Below are 19,226 nucleotides of genomic sequence, written 5' to 3'. Positions count from 1 at the left end.
GGGAAAGTGTGCAGTGAATATTATTGTTATTCAAAGGGTCTGGTGCAATGCTGCCTAATCACTGGTGTCAGAAGTAAAGTGACAGCAGTATCTGTGCCGTCACATGGTTACGGCTGCCAATAATGTTTACACTACACATTTAATATCTTCCCCATTTTAAAACCAACAAAAGGAAATATAAAATAATAAAACAGAACTGATAAAGCGGCTGTCATGAAAGAGTCCTTCTCGGTTTGTCACACTGACGTCGCTGCCAACTGTGTCTTCATCGTTCCTCATTGTTCGCGCGGGATCTTCTCCAGTTTAATCAACTGCTTTGTCTTGGTGGGGGATTTTTAAAGCTCTTGTCACTGAACAATGTTAGCATGATTTTTATTTCCATCCTCATATATCCCGCTTAGGCGACAAATCCTTGGCGCTTTGATGGATTCCCCCCCCCTCCTCCACACTTTGTAGTTTTTGCATCCCACGAACACTTGTAAAACAAGCTTGAATGCATGCCCTCTAAATATAGTTAATGCCTCAGCTGAAACACACTCAGCTCTGGTGTGTTATGGCACTTTTCTATTGTAAGAGCAGTTTGTTTACCCAATTGTGTTGCACTTTACTGTGTACCAGTGCCGGTGCTTAAAAGCATAATGTAGTGTTGCTCTCCATGACAGATCAGCAAAGCTCTAATCACCGTTCAAGAGAACGACATTTACGATCTCGACAAAATGCAAAATGGAAAGTCGTAGATGAGTATGAATGGAACTGTTTGCCCCAAAAGTTGTTTCACCCTTTTATCCAGCACTCATCCTGCCACTTGAAACTGAAAATGAAAAAAGGTTAAAACAAAAACATGCCATGTTGGTTCCTACAGAACTTCATAATCAAGGACTTTCAAAGTTTATGGACTAAACTCTTAAAGTGTCCGTGCAGTGTACACATATTACCTTCCCACAAATAAGTATCATTTCCAAATTTAGGTGACACTTGGGCCCAAGCACGTGTCAAACATTCAGTTTTAAACCTACAGACACCCACCTTCATTTACATACACCTATATAATAAACAGGGTTCTAATAATCGTAATTGTGAGTATGATGGCCGACAAGGGCAAACGCACTGCAACGACCCAAAACATCGGCAAGTCCCAGACACCGGCAAGTCCCAAAACACCGGCAAGTCCCAAAACACCGGCAAGTCCCAAAATACCAGCATGTCCCAAAACAATGCAAGTCCCAAAACAAGCAAGTCCCAAAATACCAGCAAGTCCCAAAACACCGACAAGTTCCAAAACAATGGCAAGTCCCAAAATACCAGGAAGTCCCAAAATATTGGCAAGTCCCAAAATACCAGGAAGTCCCAAAATATTGGCAAGTCCCAAAACGCCAGCTCGTTTCTCCTTCTGCATCCTCCCTCGCCGTACGTGAGGGAGTGCAGTGTACCCAAAAGGGAACATTATTGTTTTTACACCTTATTATTCTTGATGGTTATGTTTTATACCTTTGTGTCTTTGACATCTTTCTAATTAACCCTTAAGGTTGCTTTTGTGGAGGGGTGACACACAGAGTCACGGCAGAACGATTGACACAGCTAAGTAGAGGATGGGGCAAAGCTTTCTTCGAAAGTTGTTTACGCCGTTGATTGATACACAGCAGACCAGGCAGGCCGGCCTTCCAAATATGGTTAACGCCATTTTGGGACGCCAACAACGGCATTATTACATTATTACAAGTAAATACAGTAAAAATATGTTGATTGAAAATTAGCGCAACATCCTCAATTTTGAGCTTCGTCCGCAAATCATAGAGTAACGGGCCGATACGCTACCATGCGCTAGCTAGAACCCAGCTCGCTGAAACACTGATAAAGAAAACAGTAAAAACTCACATTTAAGAAGCTGGAAACAGCAAATATTTGATGATCGACTGCTCTGCTCCAACGCGTAGCTTTTCCCGCAGTGTTCTACTCTCACACAATGTTGTTGCAACTTAACTGAAATGTCCTTCATCTTAGTTCAACTCTCCTGCTTCGGTGTCTCACACTCTCTTGTACATTTGGTTTTATTTATCACAGAGGGTTTTTATCATGGATATGCTTTTCTATCTCACTTTTTGGCATCTTGAACCCCATGCTAGTATATAAGCTATATACTAGCCCCCCCGATGTGAGAAACTCTCCGTAACTGCAGGTTACCACGGTTACAGACATGTGCCATGTAATTAATAGTCAATACACTTAAGACGTGTGACGTGTGTGAAAATGCCCGTCCCTGATCCAGACATGCGTTGTGTGTACTGCTGTTTGTTTAGTCTTCATGTTTCCCATCTCACATACAATATGTACGTCCTTCATTGTTTTTACACTCATCCTTAAGTTACGTGACTGACTTTGACACAGTTTCACTGTGTCAAAGTCTATACTTTTATTGTAAATGTGTTCTGTAAAGGTCCAGTTTGTAACATTTAGCGCGATTTATCAGCAGGAATTGAACGCACTACCACAACACTCCTTATATGATTCATTTCTTTTTTATTCTTCATTTTATCTGTATATACACAAAAACCCTCAAGCAAATGCACAAGCAACAGAGAGGTGGAGCTATGACATCATCATTTTTCCCAAAGTTGCATATTAGTACACAGAAATGCAGGACTGGTGTTTTGATACTTCTTTTCTCTGGGACCCATTTTCCAAAAAGTAGCACTTCAGTGCTCCCAAAACACTGGTTCTGTGTGGATAAATATCCTAAACGGTAAATACGGATATTCCTATTCCCCTTTTTCGTGGGCTCGTCCCAAATGGACGCTGTGCCGCCTCTTGTCCTGCCATATTTCTACAGCAGCCTGAATGAATGCTTTCTGATACGCAAAGGCCACCGCAGTACCCTGATGTGTTGTGTGTAAAGTGGGAGGAGTAGGCAGAGGGAGACCTGTCCTCTCACCATTAGATGTTAATCATTCTTACGAACTGGACTTTTTTGGAGTTCGAGCAATTTCATCTCAGAATACATAAAATATAATTATTGTGTTTATGTTGTAGAGTGATCGTGAGAGGCAGGTGTGTAAAGTTTTCTCTTACAAGAAGATATTGTTGACTTTCTGCTCGGCTTCTGTCTCCATTAGCTTATATTTGAATGACTGATCGAATAATCGAAGAAAAGCGCTCTTTTTCTGCCCTACGTTCTGGCTACCAAATCCCTACCAAATCCTCCTTACAATGACTCCAATGGCATTTTTTTTCTTTTTCTTTTTTCATTGGAGGTGTATTTTTGTGTGTGTGTGTGTGAATCCAACAGCGGGTTCAACTTTCTTGAACCCAGACGGAGACTCTGGGACGGAGGCCGACAGCGAGCCTCAGCTGGCCTTTTACACCGACCCAAACCGCAGTCGCCGCCGGAGTCGAGGTATGAGAAATGGTAACGCCAACAGCGCGTGGGGCTCAGGGGGTAAGGAGGACTCGTACACCTACAGACAGTTGTATACCACCGTCTGATGGTATTACCATCACCACGCATGACAAGCAACCTTTTACACTGCATCGTCGTGGGTGGAACCCTCCACTGTTGTTGTGTGTGTGTGTGTGTGTGCTTGTGACTTTTTCCTCCTAAAGGAAACACATAGTATCTGTGTCTATGCTGTGAAATACACGTGTGGTTGTGAGCATGTGAAGCTGATCTCGGTGCATCATCGTACGATCTTGTTGCCTGAAATCGAACAAGATGATGAGATCAGCGGTCGTGGAGGAAAACCGTGACACCATTTTGCATCATGTGACGTGAAAACTGCCCCGTTTTTGAAATAATATTACGCTCCAATATTGTTTCTCAGAGTCGGAGGAAAAAAGTTGACAAAGTGAAGTGGCGAGGCACGTTTTTATCTGTCGGCATGCCCGTGTCTGTGCGGCTTTAATGTACAGCACTGAGAGAGGAGAGGCGGAGGAATGAAACGCTGAAAATGAAGGAGACAATGCCCTTAAAATAATAGCTGCCGTCAGAAGGTGTTACAAAGCTCTGCGATGCCTCCGAGCCAATTATTCCGCTGTCAAGTGCACAGGTGTCACAAACACGGCAGAGTCGCCAGAAGTGTGGCCAACACCTTTAATTAGAGGTTTTAAGAATAGAATAAAGCGCTCCCGCCCCCCACAAACCCCTGTCCGACTGTTGTTTACATCCGCGGGAAACGATGATTCATGAGGAATTCAATGCAAAAGTATTTCTTCACGTCAGCAGAATTATGAGCGAGGGATGACGGTATTATTAAAATATTAAATCTTTGTCATGCAAATGTCTGTCGTGAGTACGGCGAAGTCAAATCCCCACACACACACACACACACACATATCCAGGTTCCGGGTAAAAAATACCTAAATTGTATAAAGTAGATTTATGCATAATTTGATAGGTGAGCTTCTTTTTTTTTTTTAAGTGGCTTTTGTTTTAAAAAAGCACCTCAGGCAGCTTTTGAATGAGAAAGTTCTGCTGGAGCAATTTGAGAGTGACAATGATTCTGCCAGTGAAAGGGAAAAAAAAAAACACTTCAACTTTAAGTGTGAGTGACTTTATTCAAGGTCAGGCTGTGTTTGTGTGCATATGTGTGTGTGTGTGTGTGTCTGCATGGCCCCGCAGGTATGAGGTCACATGTAACACGTTCTGTTTTTGCATCCTGCAGAAAAAGACATAAGCGTTTGTGACATTACAGAGAGAAAATAAAAAAAATAAAACTTTTTTTTTATTATTTCAATGGTCCAAGTCTCTTTTCCCAGTGATGTTAATACCCTTCAAAATAAAAACCATATTTCTGTGCCACTGAGCCATGTCGAGTCTAAACCTCGTCCTTTTCATGGACGCTAAGCCTATTTTTTTGGCTTGTTCGTAAAGCCTGCGTAGGCTGTGGATGTATGTATATGTGTTTGTGCATGCACATCATGTTTATGCTTCAGAAATGAAATCTCCCTGTTGTTTCCCACCTTCTCCCACGCCCTCCCTCCCTCCCTCCCTCCCTCCCAGCAGCAGGTTCTCCACGGAGCCCCATCAACAAGACCACCCTCACTCTGATCAGCGTCATCAGCTGTGTGATCGGCCTGGTTTACTCCTCTCACCTCTCCTGCAGCCTGTCAGTGCGAGTAATCCTCCATGTGCCGGAGCACCTCATCGCCGACGGTAAGACTCTAAATCCAGTGAATACAGTCTCTCCTCCACTCTCCTCTTTGAGCACTAAAAGCCCCCATGAGGCCCCTCTTTTGCCATTTTCTGTGGAGACACTACATCCCTGGTTTGAGTCGCCGGATTTGCTCTGCTCTCTGAAAGAGAGAAGTAAATGTCAGGTTGACCACCCCCTCCCTGCTTCTCCCGAGTGAGACCACAGGACAGATGTGGCCTCAAAGCAACAGAGCACATTGAGGCCAGGTCGCCGTGGCCACCTGCAGCAAACCCCCTCCATCACACGCTGCCGTGTACTACCTGATACCTGCAAGCACCCTCGCTAATAAATTCCAAAATCAGCACCTGCAGGAAAAATAAAGGCGCCACAGGGGCCATGCACAGACTCCTGCTGGTTCATTGGCATTTTTCAGCTGTCACAGGAGTGAGCTGGCAGTCCAGATGTATTATAGACTGTGACGAGGCCCACTCATCTATCATCCACTCGTCTGATTTGATTCGGAGCGCTGCTGCTGCTGCTGCTGCTGCTGCTGCTGCTGCTTCTGCTTCTCCTGCCGCTGATGTCTGGCGGTAAATGTTATAGTCTGCCAGGGAGATATTAAAATTCCAGGGAGTCGTCCGCGGTGGGAACTTTGAAGGGAGAGAGAGAGAGATGAAAGATGGCAAATTCGCCCGTCGAATTACAAAACCCGGGATCGATTTAGAATGTTTCCATAAATGTCTCCGCAATCTCATCAGACCTGATTTGATGTCACGGCGAATCAGATGAAAATCGGGATTCTCCCACAGGCGGAGAAAGAAAGGATTAATGTCAACAGCTGCATGTGTTTCTGCCTTTCAACACTGCACACAGGACAATATTCTATTCTACTCAAGATACAACTAAATGTTTTTTCTTCTATGTCACGTTTCATAGTTGAAAATAGAAATAAGACAGAGTGTTATTATCTAAGATTGTGTTCTGGGTGAATCTGTTTTTTTTTCTCTCTCTGTCTGAGATTCTAAGCCTCTCCTCGCATTGTTGTGGAGAAGCTTCGACCATTAACCGACCAGCGGGAGACTTGGTTGATGCTGTAAATGGTCACCAACTAGAAAATGGACATTTCAGTCACTACCACTTAGTTAAATTAGGAAAAAACAAATCAAATCATTGTGAAATCTTCTTCACATCAGACTGTTGAGGCTTTCAGATGTGAAAGTTGTGGTGGAATTACAGGGAAAAGAAACAGGAGGGGGTCACCAAATTCTTCTGGGTTCATCCTCTGAATGTCAGGACAAACAGCAACTGGCCAAATATACAATAAGACATTTTTACAAAGGAAGACAAAGACACGTCAGAGTTACATATTGCTCCTTTAAAGATAATATCATTTTACTTATTACTCGGCATCAAAAGTTATAAATGACTCGCTGCATTACTAAGTTAATTCTGCTAATGCAATCAAACATTCATGCAGTTGAAGATGTATTGCTTAAATGTTCTGTCTTTTTTATGGCTCATAGTGTACGAGTTTCATAAGAGTAGGAAAAGGTGACGACGAGTGGGCTCCAATTCTATATTTTGCTCAATATTTTTAGGTCCATTCTGTTCCTGTTTCGTGTGCGCCCACAAAGCCTTGGTTCTTAATATCGGAATCGACTTTATGACGCGGAAACAAAATCATTGCATATCTGCGATTGCCAAAGACATCAGACAAGGACATAAAAGTGCCATAAAAACACAGAAGCGTGGCTGATTTGTCCTTTTTTTTTTTTCTTTTTCTTTTTTTTTACTTTTCTGAATTTTTTCTAAGCAATTTCACAACTTTCCCTCCACAATTAAGTGACCAGGAAGGCGTCCAGCCATTTGCATAGTGTGCTCTAGTTTTAAAGGGATCATCAGGAGGGTTGGCTCTAAATGGGGAACACACACACACACATATAGAGTCTGCCAAGGAGTCGTTTAATGAGCCTGGGTTAGGAAATGTCCACTACATCCCATGTTTGCAAATGCACAGATCTTTGGTCAGTGAGTCGATCGCACAATAGAGAACTTGACATTTTCACCGGGCAGCGGTTTCACAAATCAACGCCTCAAATGAAAACTGGGCAATCAAACAATAACATTCGAGGTGCAAATCATGTACGAACTCCAGTCTTTTAGTTTTATTACAACAGCACAGGCAAATCATTCGTAGTTCCATTCGTCTGAGGCTCACAATAACAAAAAGAATGAGCTGCTAAAGTGCTAAAGTGATGTTCAACCTTTGTAAACCTGTGAGATTAATTAGCATCAACTGGGGGAATTTATGTTTGTGAAAAATATTTATTTGATGGGAAAATAGAATAGAATCGACACGATGAGGATAAAAGAAGTGGCTCATTAAACATCTTTGCAGAGACGAAGCAGTTTTCATACTTAAATCTTCCCTCTCTTGAAAGCGTTCACCTCTCTGAACCTGAGTGGATTAAGATGGGATTTTCTTTGTTAACCTGGCCGAATTAAGCCAGGACCTGGAAGTGAAATTGCTGTGTAAATTTATTCTGTGAGGTAAGAGGTAAGTAATCCTAATCCTGGATTGGCCCATGTGAAACTTGTGAAGTCAGAATTGACTGATCTGATCAGATCTCACTTGTCTTTCTCTGTAATCCTGGATTATTTTTTTATTCTGCTTTTGTAACACATCTGCAGTAAACATACAGGATTAGGATTACTAGGAAAAGTAATCCTAATCCTGGATTGGCCTACGTGAAATTTGTGAAGTCAGAATTGACTGATCTGATCAAATCTCAGTTGTCTTTCTCTGTAATCCTGGATTTTTTTTTATTCTGCTTTTGTAAAACAAATGCAGTAAAAATACAGAAAACCTTTCTTTCTGATTAAACATCAGCGTCAGTGCAGTCAGCTTCAGTTATATAAAGTTCATTTTTTGTTGTTTCTTCTATATTTGTGTGACTGACTTGCAGTTGTTTGAGCTTTAATTTGAGTTCATAAACCTGAAGCTAAATTCCGTTTATTATGATGGAGATCATGAATATTAAAACTGACCCTCAAAGTGTATGACGTAGCGCAGCAGTGGTTTTGTTTATCGGATGCTAAAGTTTATAATGGACCCCACTGTTTTTGCTTTATTCATTATTATATATATATCAGTTTGTTCGTTTTCTTACTGCGGTCACAGCTCACATCTGGGGCGGGAGGCAGTGCAGAGGTGACCAGCCTGTCACATGACCTGCCTTATTTTTTTTATTTACTTTAAGGTCCTCCTAGAAGTGTGTTATTCATGTGCAGTTGGCTGTGAGGTGTTCATGGAAACCTGAAAAAAATAGATATGTAGAACATATATAATAGTTAAAAAATAGTTAATAGCTTTGGTTCCACACATAATAACTAAAGAAGCTTGTTGTCTCCAAAAATGTTTCAGTCTTTGAAAAGTAAACAGAAACCTTGAACTTTAATCAAGATACTATCTATAAGACTACAAGTCTGTAAATCTAATCTCTTATCTCTGGCTATCATCCTAATCATAATTAACTTACATGGATTTTCCTCTGTGTTAAGACCTTTTACTTGGCAAGGGATAATTAAAATAGATAAATAAATAAGTAATAATGTGCAGTATCAGAGGAGTTGTTGTAATGAAGCAACATCCACAGAACCCTTTTTCCTCAGTAATTCTGCTTCTATCAGCCTCAAACTAAAACAAAATCTGTCTGTAGAAAAAAATTATTAAAGTGTAAAAGAACCATGACCTCATACATCTTTGTTTTGCAGAAACATACACTAGTAGTGTGTGATTCTGGTAACTGAGTTGCCAATAAGACAGTTGTATTAATTTTTCTTCTTCTTCTTCTTCAGATCAGAAATCAGAAAACCAGAAACTTCAGCGGTCAAACAGAATTATTGTCCAATATAAATCGCCCAGCGGTCATGACAATTACTTCATATTAAACCAACATAATACATATATAAAATCTTAAACATTGTAACCCCAGCAGTGATCGGTTCAGACACCATGTGAAACACTGCCTGCATCGTTGTATTACACAAAAAACACCTGTTTACACACCGTTGCTTCTTCTTGTGCTATAGATTCCTGTGATAACTGAGAATAACAGTAACCGTAAGCCCCTCCCACTTCAACACGTTTAACTTCTGATTATAGACGTTCAGAATGTCATAGAAACAGAGGAGAGAAGAATGTTTTAATGTGTAATTATATAGTTATGATGCCGTGTTTTTAATGTTTATTTGAACATATTCAGCTTATATTTCATTAAAATGTTTATGTCTGAAGGTTTTCTAAAGGCAAGGCCTTTATTTTTCTTGTATTTAGAGTTATTCTCTTTTTAATTTATTGTCTTTCACGAGGCAGGCAATTTTTCAATTTGGTTCAAATTAATTTGCTTCATTGTACTTTTGTTTTCCATTTCACTGTTCTTAATTAATATTTAAAAAGTCGAGGGACATTTTAAAAAATAGCCAAATCAACTTAGAAGTCAAATATTTCCTTGTGCTCACTTTTTTCTTCCTCCCTCATTTGCTCCCTCTGTGTCTAATTTTCTTTTCTTCTGTTTTTCACCTCCCCTCCTCAGGATCAAGGTTTATCTTGCTGCAGGGGAGCCAGTTGGATGCTTCAGACTGGCTGAACCCTGCCCAGATCTTGTTGTACTACCAGCAGAATGCCAGCGGGCCATGGGTCAATGAGCTGTGTGGACGACGCCTCCTGGACCCGTGTGAGCATCAGTGTGACCAAGAGACAGGTAAACAAAGAGCAAGACGGAAAAAACAGTGTCTGTTCTGCTCTCAGGCAGGAGGAAAGCAGACGACCACGCGGTCTAATGGCTTTTTCCTCACTGTTACATCAGGTGGTAACTAAAGTTTGTGAATGGCTCACACTCCTGCAACCAAATTCCATAGAGAAAATCAACATTTTTAGCTACACAACTGCTGGTCGACTGCTACTAAAAGTTAATGTCACTCAGGTAAAACTGAATAAAGTAAAGAAAATAATAAATTAAAAATAACAAGTTGGTGCAAAATCGCCAAATTTGCCAAAAAATGATCCAAGATGGCTGCCTTCCTGTAGGACTTACAGCAATTTTTGACCTTCCTTACATGACAAACATGTGTAGCAACTTTTGTTTATGTTCAAGTAACACGTAAAAAAGTCAACTGATGAAAGCTGATTTCTTATTTTCGTAAGCCCCTCCCACTTTCAACGTTTTTCGTAACTTTTTCCACCAAATGATTTTCACGCCTAATGACACGTGGATTGATGTGGTCACACCTTGTGGCCGGACCCTAATTATGTATTCTGAACTCAATGGGACTCTCTGTGGGCTTTGGTGAGCAAAATGAGCATGAATTTATCATGAGATAAAGTTTTTAAGATATCAATGTGTCTTTACTAAGTGGCAACTGGTCATAACGTCACCCTCACCTAAAGAAATCTGAACTCATGTTCTCAAGGTTTGCACCACCAGAAATTCACAAACTACCTGCAATCAGCCTCCAAATGGACCGTACCATAGCTGGTATGGTGCTATTGGACAGGTGGGCTGGTGTTCACTTGGACTGGTGGACTGGTGTCTTTTTCCCTCTAAATATGAACAGAATTTACAAGATTGGCATAATATTCTATTGAAGAAGAGCTGAAACTAGCGATTGAGGTCATTAACTCCTCAGGAAAATGTACTGATGACGAAATTAAGTACGAATTGGATTTCCTCCATTCAAACAGTTTATTGTTGTTATTGTTGTTTTTTTGCAACCAGCAGAATCACCCCCTAGTGGCTATTCAGTATAAATTTCTTTCCTGGTTGGCTACAGGAGAAAACTGGAAAACCTTGTTTGCAGTGAAAGCAAATGTTCATGACTCATTGTGCCCAGGACAGGTGTGTGTGCTGGGGTCAGTAACTTGAACAACCACATTTCAAAAATCCTGAACTATCCCTTTACGAGACAGTGTGACTTCTCCAGTGAAGTAAGCAGTAAACCTGCACCAAATCTGTTTAGATGCATTTGTCCTAAAAACAATGGAACAAAAGCCCCAGAATCTTGCGAGATTCATAACTCATACAACATGAAAACAGACCAAGGTCCTTTCACTGTGACATTACATAACAATGGAGAGGGGAGAGAGTTGCTGATTAGTGTTGTTCGTATTCAAATTATAGAAGTAGAACTGGTGCAGAAGAGAACAGAAAAACATCATGACTAGGAAGAGTTACGCTTTTAAAAGTCAACAAGTTTGCTTTACGCTCACCATCCAATAATATATGGGAAACTATGAAGGCATTCATGCATCTTGTACATTGAAAACCCTACAAAGAGCCTGTGCAACATGGATGAGGACCTGGTGTAAATCAAATGGAGATGAAGTCTTGCGGGTAGCTGACTGGCAGTTCCACAGGCCCCCTGCGACAAGGTGTTGGATGTGTGTGGAGCGGGTGGGATAGATAAGTGAGGACAGGTTACGGTGATGCTGTGAGTGATTGTGAGGTTCGTAGTATCTATGAGAAGAGACATGAACAGGAATGGAAAAAATGTACTTAGCCTCGTTAGCCTCCTTGTTAGACTCCGGTTTAGACTCCTTTGTCTTTGTCTTCCTGAGTCTTCGTCTGAAGTGTCTGCCGCTTCAAAGTGAGTGCTGAAAAGTCACCTGCTGATTGGTTGCAGCTGTGTGGCCACTCCCTGTAGCCAATGAAACTTCAGTGAAGCTGATTAGGGGCTGATTGGATACAGCTGTGTTGGCCACTCCCCTGTAGCCAGTGAAACGTCTCACCTGGTGATGGTGATGGCTCAATAGAAACTATGTCAAAACAGCAACACTAACAACTTTCTCTTTGACCTAGCAGACAAAATATCTTTAAAAAAACTTTCACCTTAACTAAACAGACAAGTCAAAAGTCACAAAAGTCAAGCAACCCAGCAAGATACAATAGCCATTAATGAAATAGCAACCAAATAAGAAAGACCTACAGAAGTGATACTTAGCTTAATTCCAGTAGTCCTATGAGATACCCAGATAGTCCAAATGCACGCTGGGCAAAATATAGATATATTGCCCAGCCCTACATGCCAGTGGTCGCCAGAACTGTTCATAAAATCAATAACCAAACATCGATAAATGGGACGAGACACGCATTAGCCAGTTTACTTAGTCACCGCTTCCCGCTCATACTTTTTTATTATCAGTGAAGAACAAGAACAGCGTAAGTCCGCCAACCAGACGCCAACATTATGTCATTTCACAGAGATATGAGAGAACAATCTGTTAACACCAGCATCGAAGTGTGGAAATAACAACAAACGCACGCCGAGTGTCGCATCATACTTATGATTATGAATATCATATTCATATCACGTCCCACTTGACATTTCTCACGCTGAGAAGTGATAAAACCTATGCATGTGGATGCGTGCATAGCCTTTGAGTGAAAGAGCACTGTCAGGTAATCACTTCAATTATATCACTTAATTTCTGACAATACCTGATTATTAAAATTTTTTTCAAGGCATCAAAATCTGCCATGAACACAACACACAACACCATTTACAAGCTAAAATGCATGCTTTCTTTATTATATTAACATATTATTATAAATCCTGGCTACAACCCTGAATTATTAGTTTTCAGGAACTGCAACTTTATTGTCACACATAAAAAAGTAAGGTCCTCTTAATTCAGAGTGGCCCAGTGAATCATTTTTCACTGGAATCATCATTTTTTAAAATCAATATCACAATTTCAAATGTGAGAGCATGTCATGTAGCACATCTGACCCAGTTTTTATATTTTACTGTCGGTGATAAATCCTACAATTTTCTCACACGTTGGAAGGAATTCACATCTTTAACTTCACACGCTGGCATTAAAACATTAATGTGACATAAAGTATAATTATGTCACATGTTAATGCTCCATCCCATCCTAAATCTTGATTTAAAAACTGTGTTATCATAATAGAAAAGATATTTCCCCTCAGTGGTCCAGCCCCGTCATTACCCAACACTGTAGCTTGTGTGATTGGAGGCTAATTAGAGAAAAAAATGGGAGACGACCACACAAGTGCAATCCACTTCTACTGAAGGACACTTTTAAGCTGGAGGACTTTCCTCTCCTCCAGAATACCCTGAAGAAAACACATCAACGTGATCGAGAGGACCTCGGTGATTGTGGTCTTTAATTATCTAATCGCTGTGGATCCATGTAAAGGTCTGCGGGTAAAGAATGCTATAGTTACTGCTGCAGACCTGAAGCACAAATCTTGCAGTATTTGTACACATTTCACAGTATCGGCTTCTCACCACTGATTCCAGAACATAGTGACAGTCAATCAGTGTGGAGAAGGAAGAAGCCTTTTTTGAAACAAACAGTTTACAGGTGTGTTTACTGTGACGATGCTCAGTCGGGCTGACTGCAGGGCCGGGGATTGAAAATAGATTCCCTGCAGCACTTGATCTGGTTTCTCTCGAGTGAGCGGTGTTGACCGATTAGTTTGCATGTCTTCACTGTCACAACATAAATAAAACGTTAAACTAAAGAAGGAGGTCCTGATGCAAACAAACAATGCAGTTTGAGGCAAAGAGTTCAAAGTCTAAAATCCACCCACTGCTTCCAAATGTTTACAGCCAAAAATGTTTAGGACATTTTCAACCATAGTTGAACATTTATTTTATATTTTATGTTACTTACATAATATATATCAGGGCCAGCTCACTAGAAGAAGGAAGAAGACTTGTTAAAGAGGACTTAAAACTTACTGTTTTTACTCTAGCCTTCAACTAGCTCCTTTTTAATCCACCTTGTGTTGTGTTTTACTGTCCTTTTATTGTGTAGCACTTTGAGCAGCAATCCTTGTATGAAAGGTGCTATACAAATAAAGTTTATCGTAATTTGCATCACCGTAATTACGCAACCGTTTGTGGTATCAGAAAAATTCCAACAGTTTCTGAAAGCTGAGAAGTTGGATGTCTAGTGTGTGGTTATTACCGTAATACTTGTGCTGTTTTAGGAAGCCAGAAAAACGGCTGTAACATAGTTTCCATTTTTCCACGTAAAATGACTGTGTTTTTCTCAATAAAACTTATTGTTTTTCTTCATTTCAAATTGTTAATATGCTATTGCATGCAACATGCAGTACATTGCAAATAACAATAATTATTCTGGGCAAAATGGGCAAAAGCAGTTAGATACAGGACATTTTCTTTTTGCCCTTGTATGGTTAAAATAAGCCGTCCATACTATGCTTCCCTGGAAACGTCTGAAAGTGTGAGGAAAAGCGACTTATCAGCAAAATGAGTGATGACACATTTATTCACGTCTTTCTTTATGACTGAAAAACACTCATTTGTTGAGTATATGTGTGTGTGTTTTAATTATTTGATTTTTATCCAAGCTTTCACTGATCGCAGCTTCTCACATCTGTAAAACGTCACAGTTCTTATAGAGTTGCGTGCCGTGGCTGTCCTGCGATTATACCAGAGCAGGACATAGATGTTAACTGCAGGTGGCAGCACCTTCTCTGTGATGGCATGACTCACCGAGGCTGATTTATGGAGGCAACGCACGACTCTGAGTGTTTTTTTAACGAATATATGTCTGACAATGACAAATAACCAACAATCTTTTATAGTGCAGACACAGAAAAATCACAAGAAACGCACATTCGTAGCTATTGAACACATCAAATAGACGTGGAAAGATAATGGTTGATTGTGACAATTTGTCTCTAAAAAACAACATAAATCATTAAAGTGAAAAACAAGAATCTTATTATTATTATAATAATTATTCTTACTGTAATTTTGTTCTAATTTATTCTAGCGTGTTTTAACTGAGCAAACATGTGAATTTCCCTAGTGTAGGACCAATACAGTCTAATCTAATCTAATCTAATCTAATCTATACATCACAAGCGGGACCCTGTTATGACTTGTGGCACTTCAAAACAAAATAACAGGGACTTTGGACAGCATTTTCAAGTCATTTACGTGAAATATTTGGAAATTTATGATCATACGAAGAAGAAATTCACTTTAGTCCACTTTTATCCACTCAGATTGAGCAGGTTTATGTTTTTTTTGTGCCATATTAAACTCATTTCACAGGAGTACATATAGCCATATTGAGTTTTTCTCCGGTGAGTCGTGCTCACTGTCATGCTCGCTCACTTCAACCCCTCCTTCAAACTCTAACCTTTCATAAACAGTTGTATCTCACTGCTTAAATTGTGTATGTGTTTTATAAAGCATGCTAAAATCAGCTCCTAGACTGTCAAAATATGGCAGTAGTAGAAGGAATAAGTGTCATGTTTCAATCCGTGCCAACTTGGAGATGGAGACGATAAAAACAAACCTGCATCTGCGGAGACATTTGACCCAAGAGTGAATGTCAGTAGTATAGTGGACCAAAGCCAGATGTAAGTGGGTGTTTTGGTTGTTTTTTTACCAGTAAAAAAATCATGTTCTGGTTGAGGTGTGGGTGAAGAACTTAACCTTTAAATCCTTTAACCATAGTGTGGTGCAAATTGATGTTTACTAACACGTGTTAGTGTGTAGCATTCTAATTTTCTGGCGGTGATTAGCCTTCAGCTCATCGGGTGAGGAGGAATATCAGTAACAGGGGGATTAAGTGATGGGCAGATGTGAGTGGCTGACACGAGCAGTGCTAGTGGTGCGGGAGCAGGAAAGGGCAGATGGGAGATTAAGAGTTGACTGGTGAGTGACGCCATTACTCGAGGTCGCTGAACTGATCTGTCTGAGCATGAAAACTCCACCGAGGCAAGGGGAATGTGTCGCAAACTGACAGTTGTTGTTGTTTATGCCCTTAAATGGTAACATTTGGGCTTTTATTGTGGAAGATATTTCACTTTTATGTGACTTGAACTGAATTTGAAGGCTTTGCCAATGGTTATTTGCATAATTGTGTGACATATGAGCAAAACGGACGCTATAGTAGTATTAGTAGTAGTAGCAGTAGTAGTAGTTTTAGTAACTCCTTTCCCATAACTGCCATAAAGCTTTGTTAACTTTGTTAGGTAGGCTTATTTCTTCTGCCTACCTTGCGCAGCGGAAGAATAATTCTCGGGAATGAACGGACCTTCAGACGTTTGTCTCTTTAGCTATCAAGTTTGACATAGTTTATTGTACTGTTCACATGTTGCTCTTCGTGAGAGACAGGTACAAAAAAAGAAAAAAAAGTCCCCTTATAGGCTACGTGACTACATGTCATATTTGGCGCAACAGAGCCTCCTCCTGGACAAATACTGTTAAATGCACTCATATACTTATCCACTCTCAACAAGCTTTAGAACAGTATGAACTGCCTCCTAAACCACTGTCTCTGACAGTATGGTATACTGAGTTTGCATATGGTTATACATCATTATCTTATATTTTTTTATCGCACATTACATTGTATCTTATATATACACGAGCATCGAAGCAGAAAATCATGATTCAACAATGATTCAACAACAAACAGAATAATTGATATCTCTTCTAACTGTCTCCCACTTCCTCGCCTACGATCAAAGTTCTTGCTGTGTATTATGTAATATGATATTTTATTTCATCGGTGGCAGATCAGTGTAGGGCTACAATGATTATTCGTTTAATCGAGTACTAAATTAATCACTTGTCACAACTGAACAAGGACTTGGACCCAATTGCACGACTTGAGAGTCAAAGTAAAAAAATAAACAATCTCTTATTTTGAAAGTGAAAGCTACAAATAGGAAAACACTATTTCGAGGAAAGCTAACAAACAAAACCACTTTTTCAAGGATAGCTAACAAACAAAACCACTCTTCCGGGGAAAGCTAACAAACAAAACTACTCTTTCGAAAGAAAGCTAACAAACAAGAAAACACTCTTTCAAGGAAAGCTAACAAACAAAACCACTTTTTCGAGGATAGCTAACAAACAAAACCACTCTTTCAGGGAAAGCAAAAACAAAACCACTCTTTCGAGGAAAGCAAAGAAACAAGAAAACACTCTTTCGAGGAAAGCTAACAAACCACTTTTCGAGGAAAGCTAACAAACAAAACCACTCTTTCAGGGAAAGCTAACAAACAAAACCATACTATTGAGGAAAGCTAAGAAACAAGAAAACACTCTTTCGTGGAAAGCTAACAAACAAAACCACTTTTTCAAGGAAAGCTATCAAGCAAAACCACTCTTTCGGGGAAGCTAACAAACAGAAAAAAACACTCTTGAGGGAAAAACTACTAGCAAAAACAAAGGCTAAAGCTAACAAACAAAACCACTCTTTCGAGGAAAACTAAGAAACGAAAAAAACACTCTTTCGAGGGAAAACTACTAGCAAAAACAAGGGCAACATTTTTGGTTTGGGGACAAGTGCTCGATTAAACGAGAAAAAGTGACTGATGAATTGATTATGAAGCCTGAGATCAGTGGAATTAGTTTTTGTCTTTTCCGAGTGCATTATGTGTTCATATCCCAGTAATGTAGTGAGATGTGTTTACAGTGCTGGATGGAGATGAAACAAATATACAGCAAGATTAAAATTTTGACCCGCAGGCGAGTCGCTAAAGTTATGTAAGTGTAGTAATGAATCGCACATTTAAAGCAGAGGAACAGTCTTCCTTGTTTTACATCTATTATTCAGAAGCCTGATCTCCCCAGAGTGATACAGAATGAATTCTGAGACCTTTCAATAAACCGAGAAAAAAAGAAGCTGGATGAAGTGTGTCTCATTCCTGCCTTTGAGTCTCATTCTTGGGACTCTGTGTCCACTCCCTAACACGGGGACACGTCTATGCTACTTTCATATGATTCATTTGTAATGAAATGTTGCTGTAGTTTGAATCCAAGGTACTTTGATTCAAACTACAGCAACATTTCATTGGTACTAAAACCCTTAACCTGGATGGTTTTGGTCACTAGCATTTGTGTACTCCCTAGTTTCTGCGTTTGCAGTAACCTTGCTATCTTACTTTTCAGCAACCCATGGAAAGTGTTGCATTTTCACATTCTGTGCAGGAAAATAAGGTTTTTCGGTCTATTTATGTCAACATCAATTATTAAAACAGGTGTGTTACAATACAAGAACTTGAGACTTGTCAAGCAGTGGACTGTAGGTCAAATAAAAGCATGGGTGTGTTTTTCCTCTGTGACATTTTTATTTTAAACTGTTATCTAGGGCTTAATCACAGTTTTCTTTATGTAATACATGGTGTTTTTAATCATGGACTGTGTATTAAGTCCATGCAAAACAAACTCCCGCTTTGAAGCCTCAGGATTCACAAATTGACAATGACCGTTTTTGAAACTGGACATTTTCACACATTAACTCCCCCTGGAAAATGTTATTTTCTATTCAAACTGTGAAGTCTTTTTTTTTGCAAGCAGTGGTCCAAAGCCTATGTCAATTTCATATAGTATATATCTTTATAGTGTTGATGGCGACGATGCTGTAACTCCACAAGAAAATAAAAACGTTGATATTTTCCAGACAAACCTAGGCACAAAACTTTAATCTGTTTTATTCTGGTCATCGCGCAGATTAAAACATTACTATATCGCTTTTCTGACAACCGTGGGAAATGTTCCACTTTAGAAATGTGTTCACGTTTTGCTAAATGCTCCATACGTGTCAGGACTTAACATATGGACAAAATTATGAGGCCACATCTCTTAATCTGTGAGTATAGGTGCTTTTGTTCAGTGCCATTGACACAGATGAATTAAATAAAGCTCGTAGCTATGAGGTTAGGGTTTGGCAAATGCCAGGCCTATGGATATACACGTTTCAAATCCATGCCATAACATAGTGGCTCAATTAATGTGAAAATGGATGAGTGTGTAGTTTCCTGCTTGACGAACCTACACCCTTCCTGCTTGTGTTGCCTTGAATAACCGTTTAGTTCCATGTGTGACGTCGGAGGTGACAAAGGCGGTAACAAATAGCGGGGATGGGATGTGATGGAAATAATAAAGTGTGAAACTTGGAAACTGGCTCGGTGCCTGTACAGTAAGCAATTAGAGAAAGTAGCACCTTGCAAGGTGTAAAACAAGTTTGAGCCGAGGACGGTGACCTCGGAGTGCAATGAAACGCTAATTAAAGTTAGA

At 40.0% G+C, this 19,226-nt stretch overlaps 1 protein-coding gene across 6 annotated transcripts in view; it reads left to right on the top strand.

Annotated features, from left to right (window-relative positions):
• The window catches only part of astn1 (astrotactin 1), a 371,669-nt gene that overhangs the window by 103,919 nt on the left and 248,524 nt on the right, over positions 1–19,226 (top strand). For 2 of the 6 annotated variants that reach the window (XM_044033647.1, XM_044033629.1), the window contains exons 6-8: positions 3,284–3,391; positions 4,997–5,146; positions 9,722–9,889. In XM_044033647.1, coding sequence (XP_043889582.1) covers positions 3,284–3,391; positions 4,997–5,146; positions 9,722–9,889 — 426 coding nt within the window. Of the gene's footprint in view, positions 1–3,283; positions 3,434–4,993; positions 5,147–9,721; positions 9,890–19,226 lie in introns of all 6 variants that reach the window. The other 4 variants (XM_044033610.1, XM_044033601.1, XM_044033619.1 and 1 more) reach the window with 3 other exon arrangements.

The sequence above is a fragment of the Solea senegalensis genome, linkage group LG1 (genome assembly GCF_019176455.1).
Source record: "Solea senegalensis isolate Sse05_10M linkage group LG1, IFAPA_SoseM_1, whole genome shotgun sequence".
Classification (NCBI taxonomy): Eukaryota; Metazoa; Chordata; class Actinopteri; order Pleuronectiformes; family Soleidae; genus Solea; species Solea senegalensis.
Note: the sequence above shows the minus strand (reverse complement) of the source record. Positions and strands in the feature narration are given on the sequence as shown.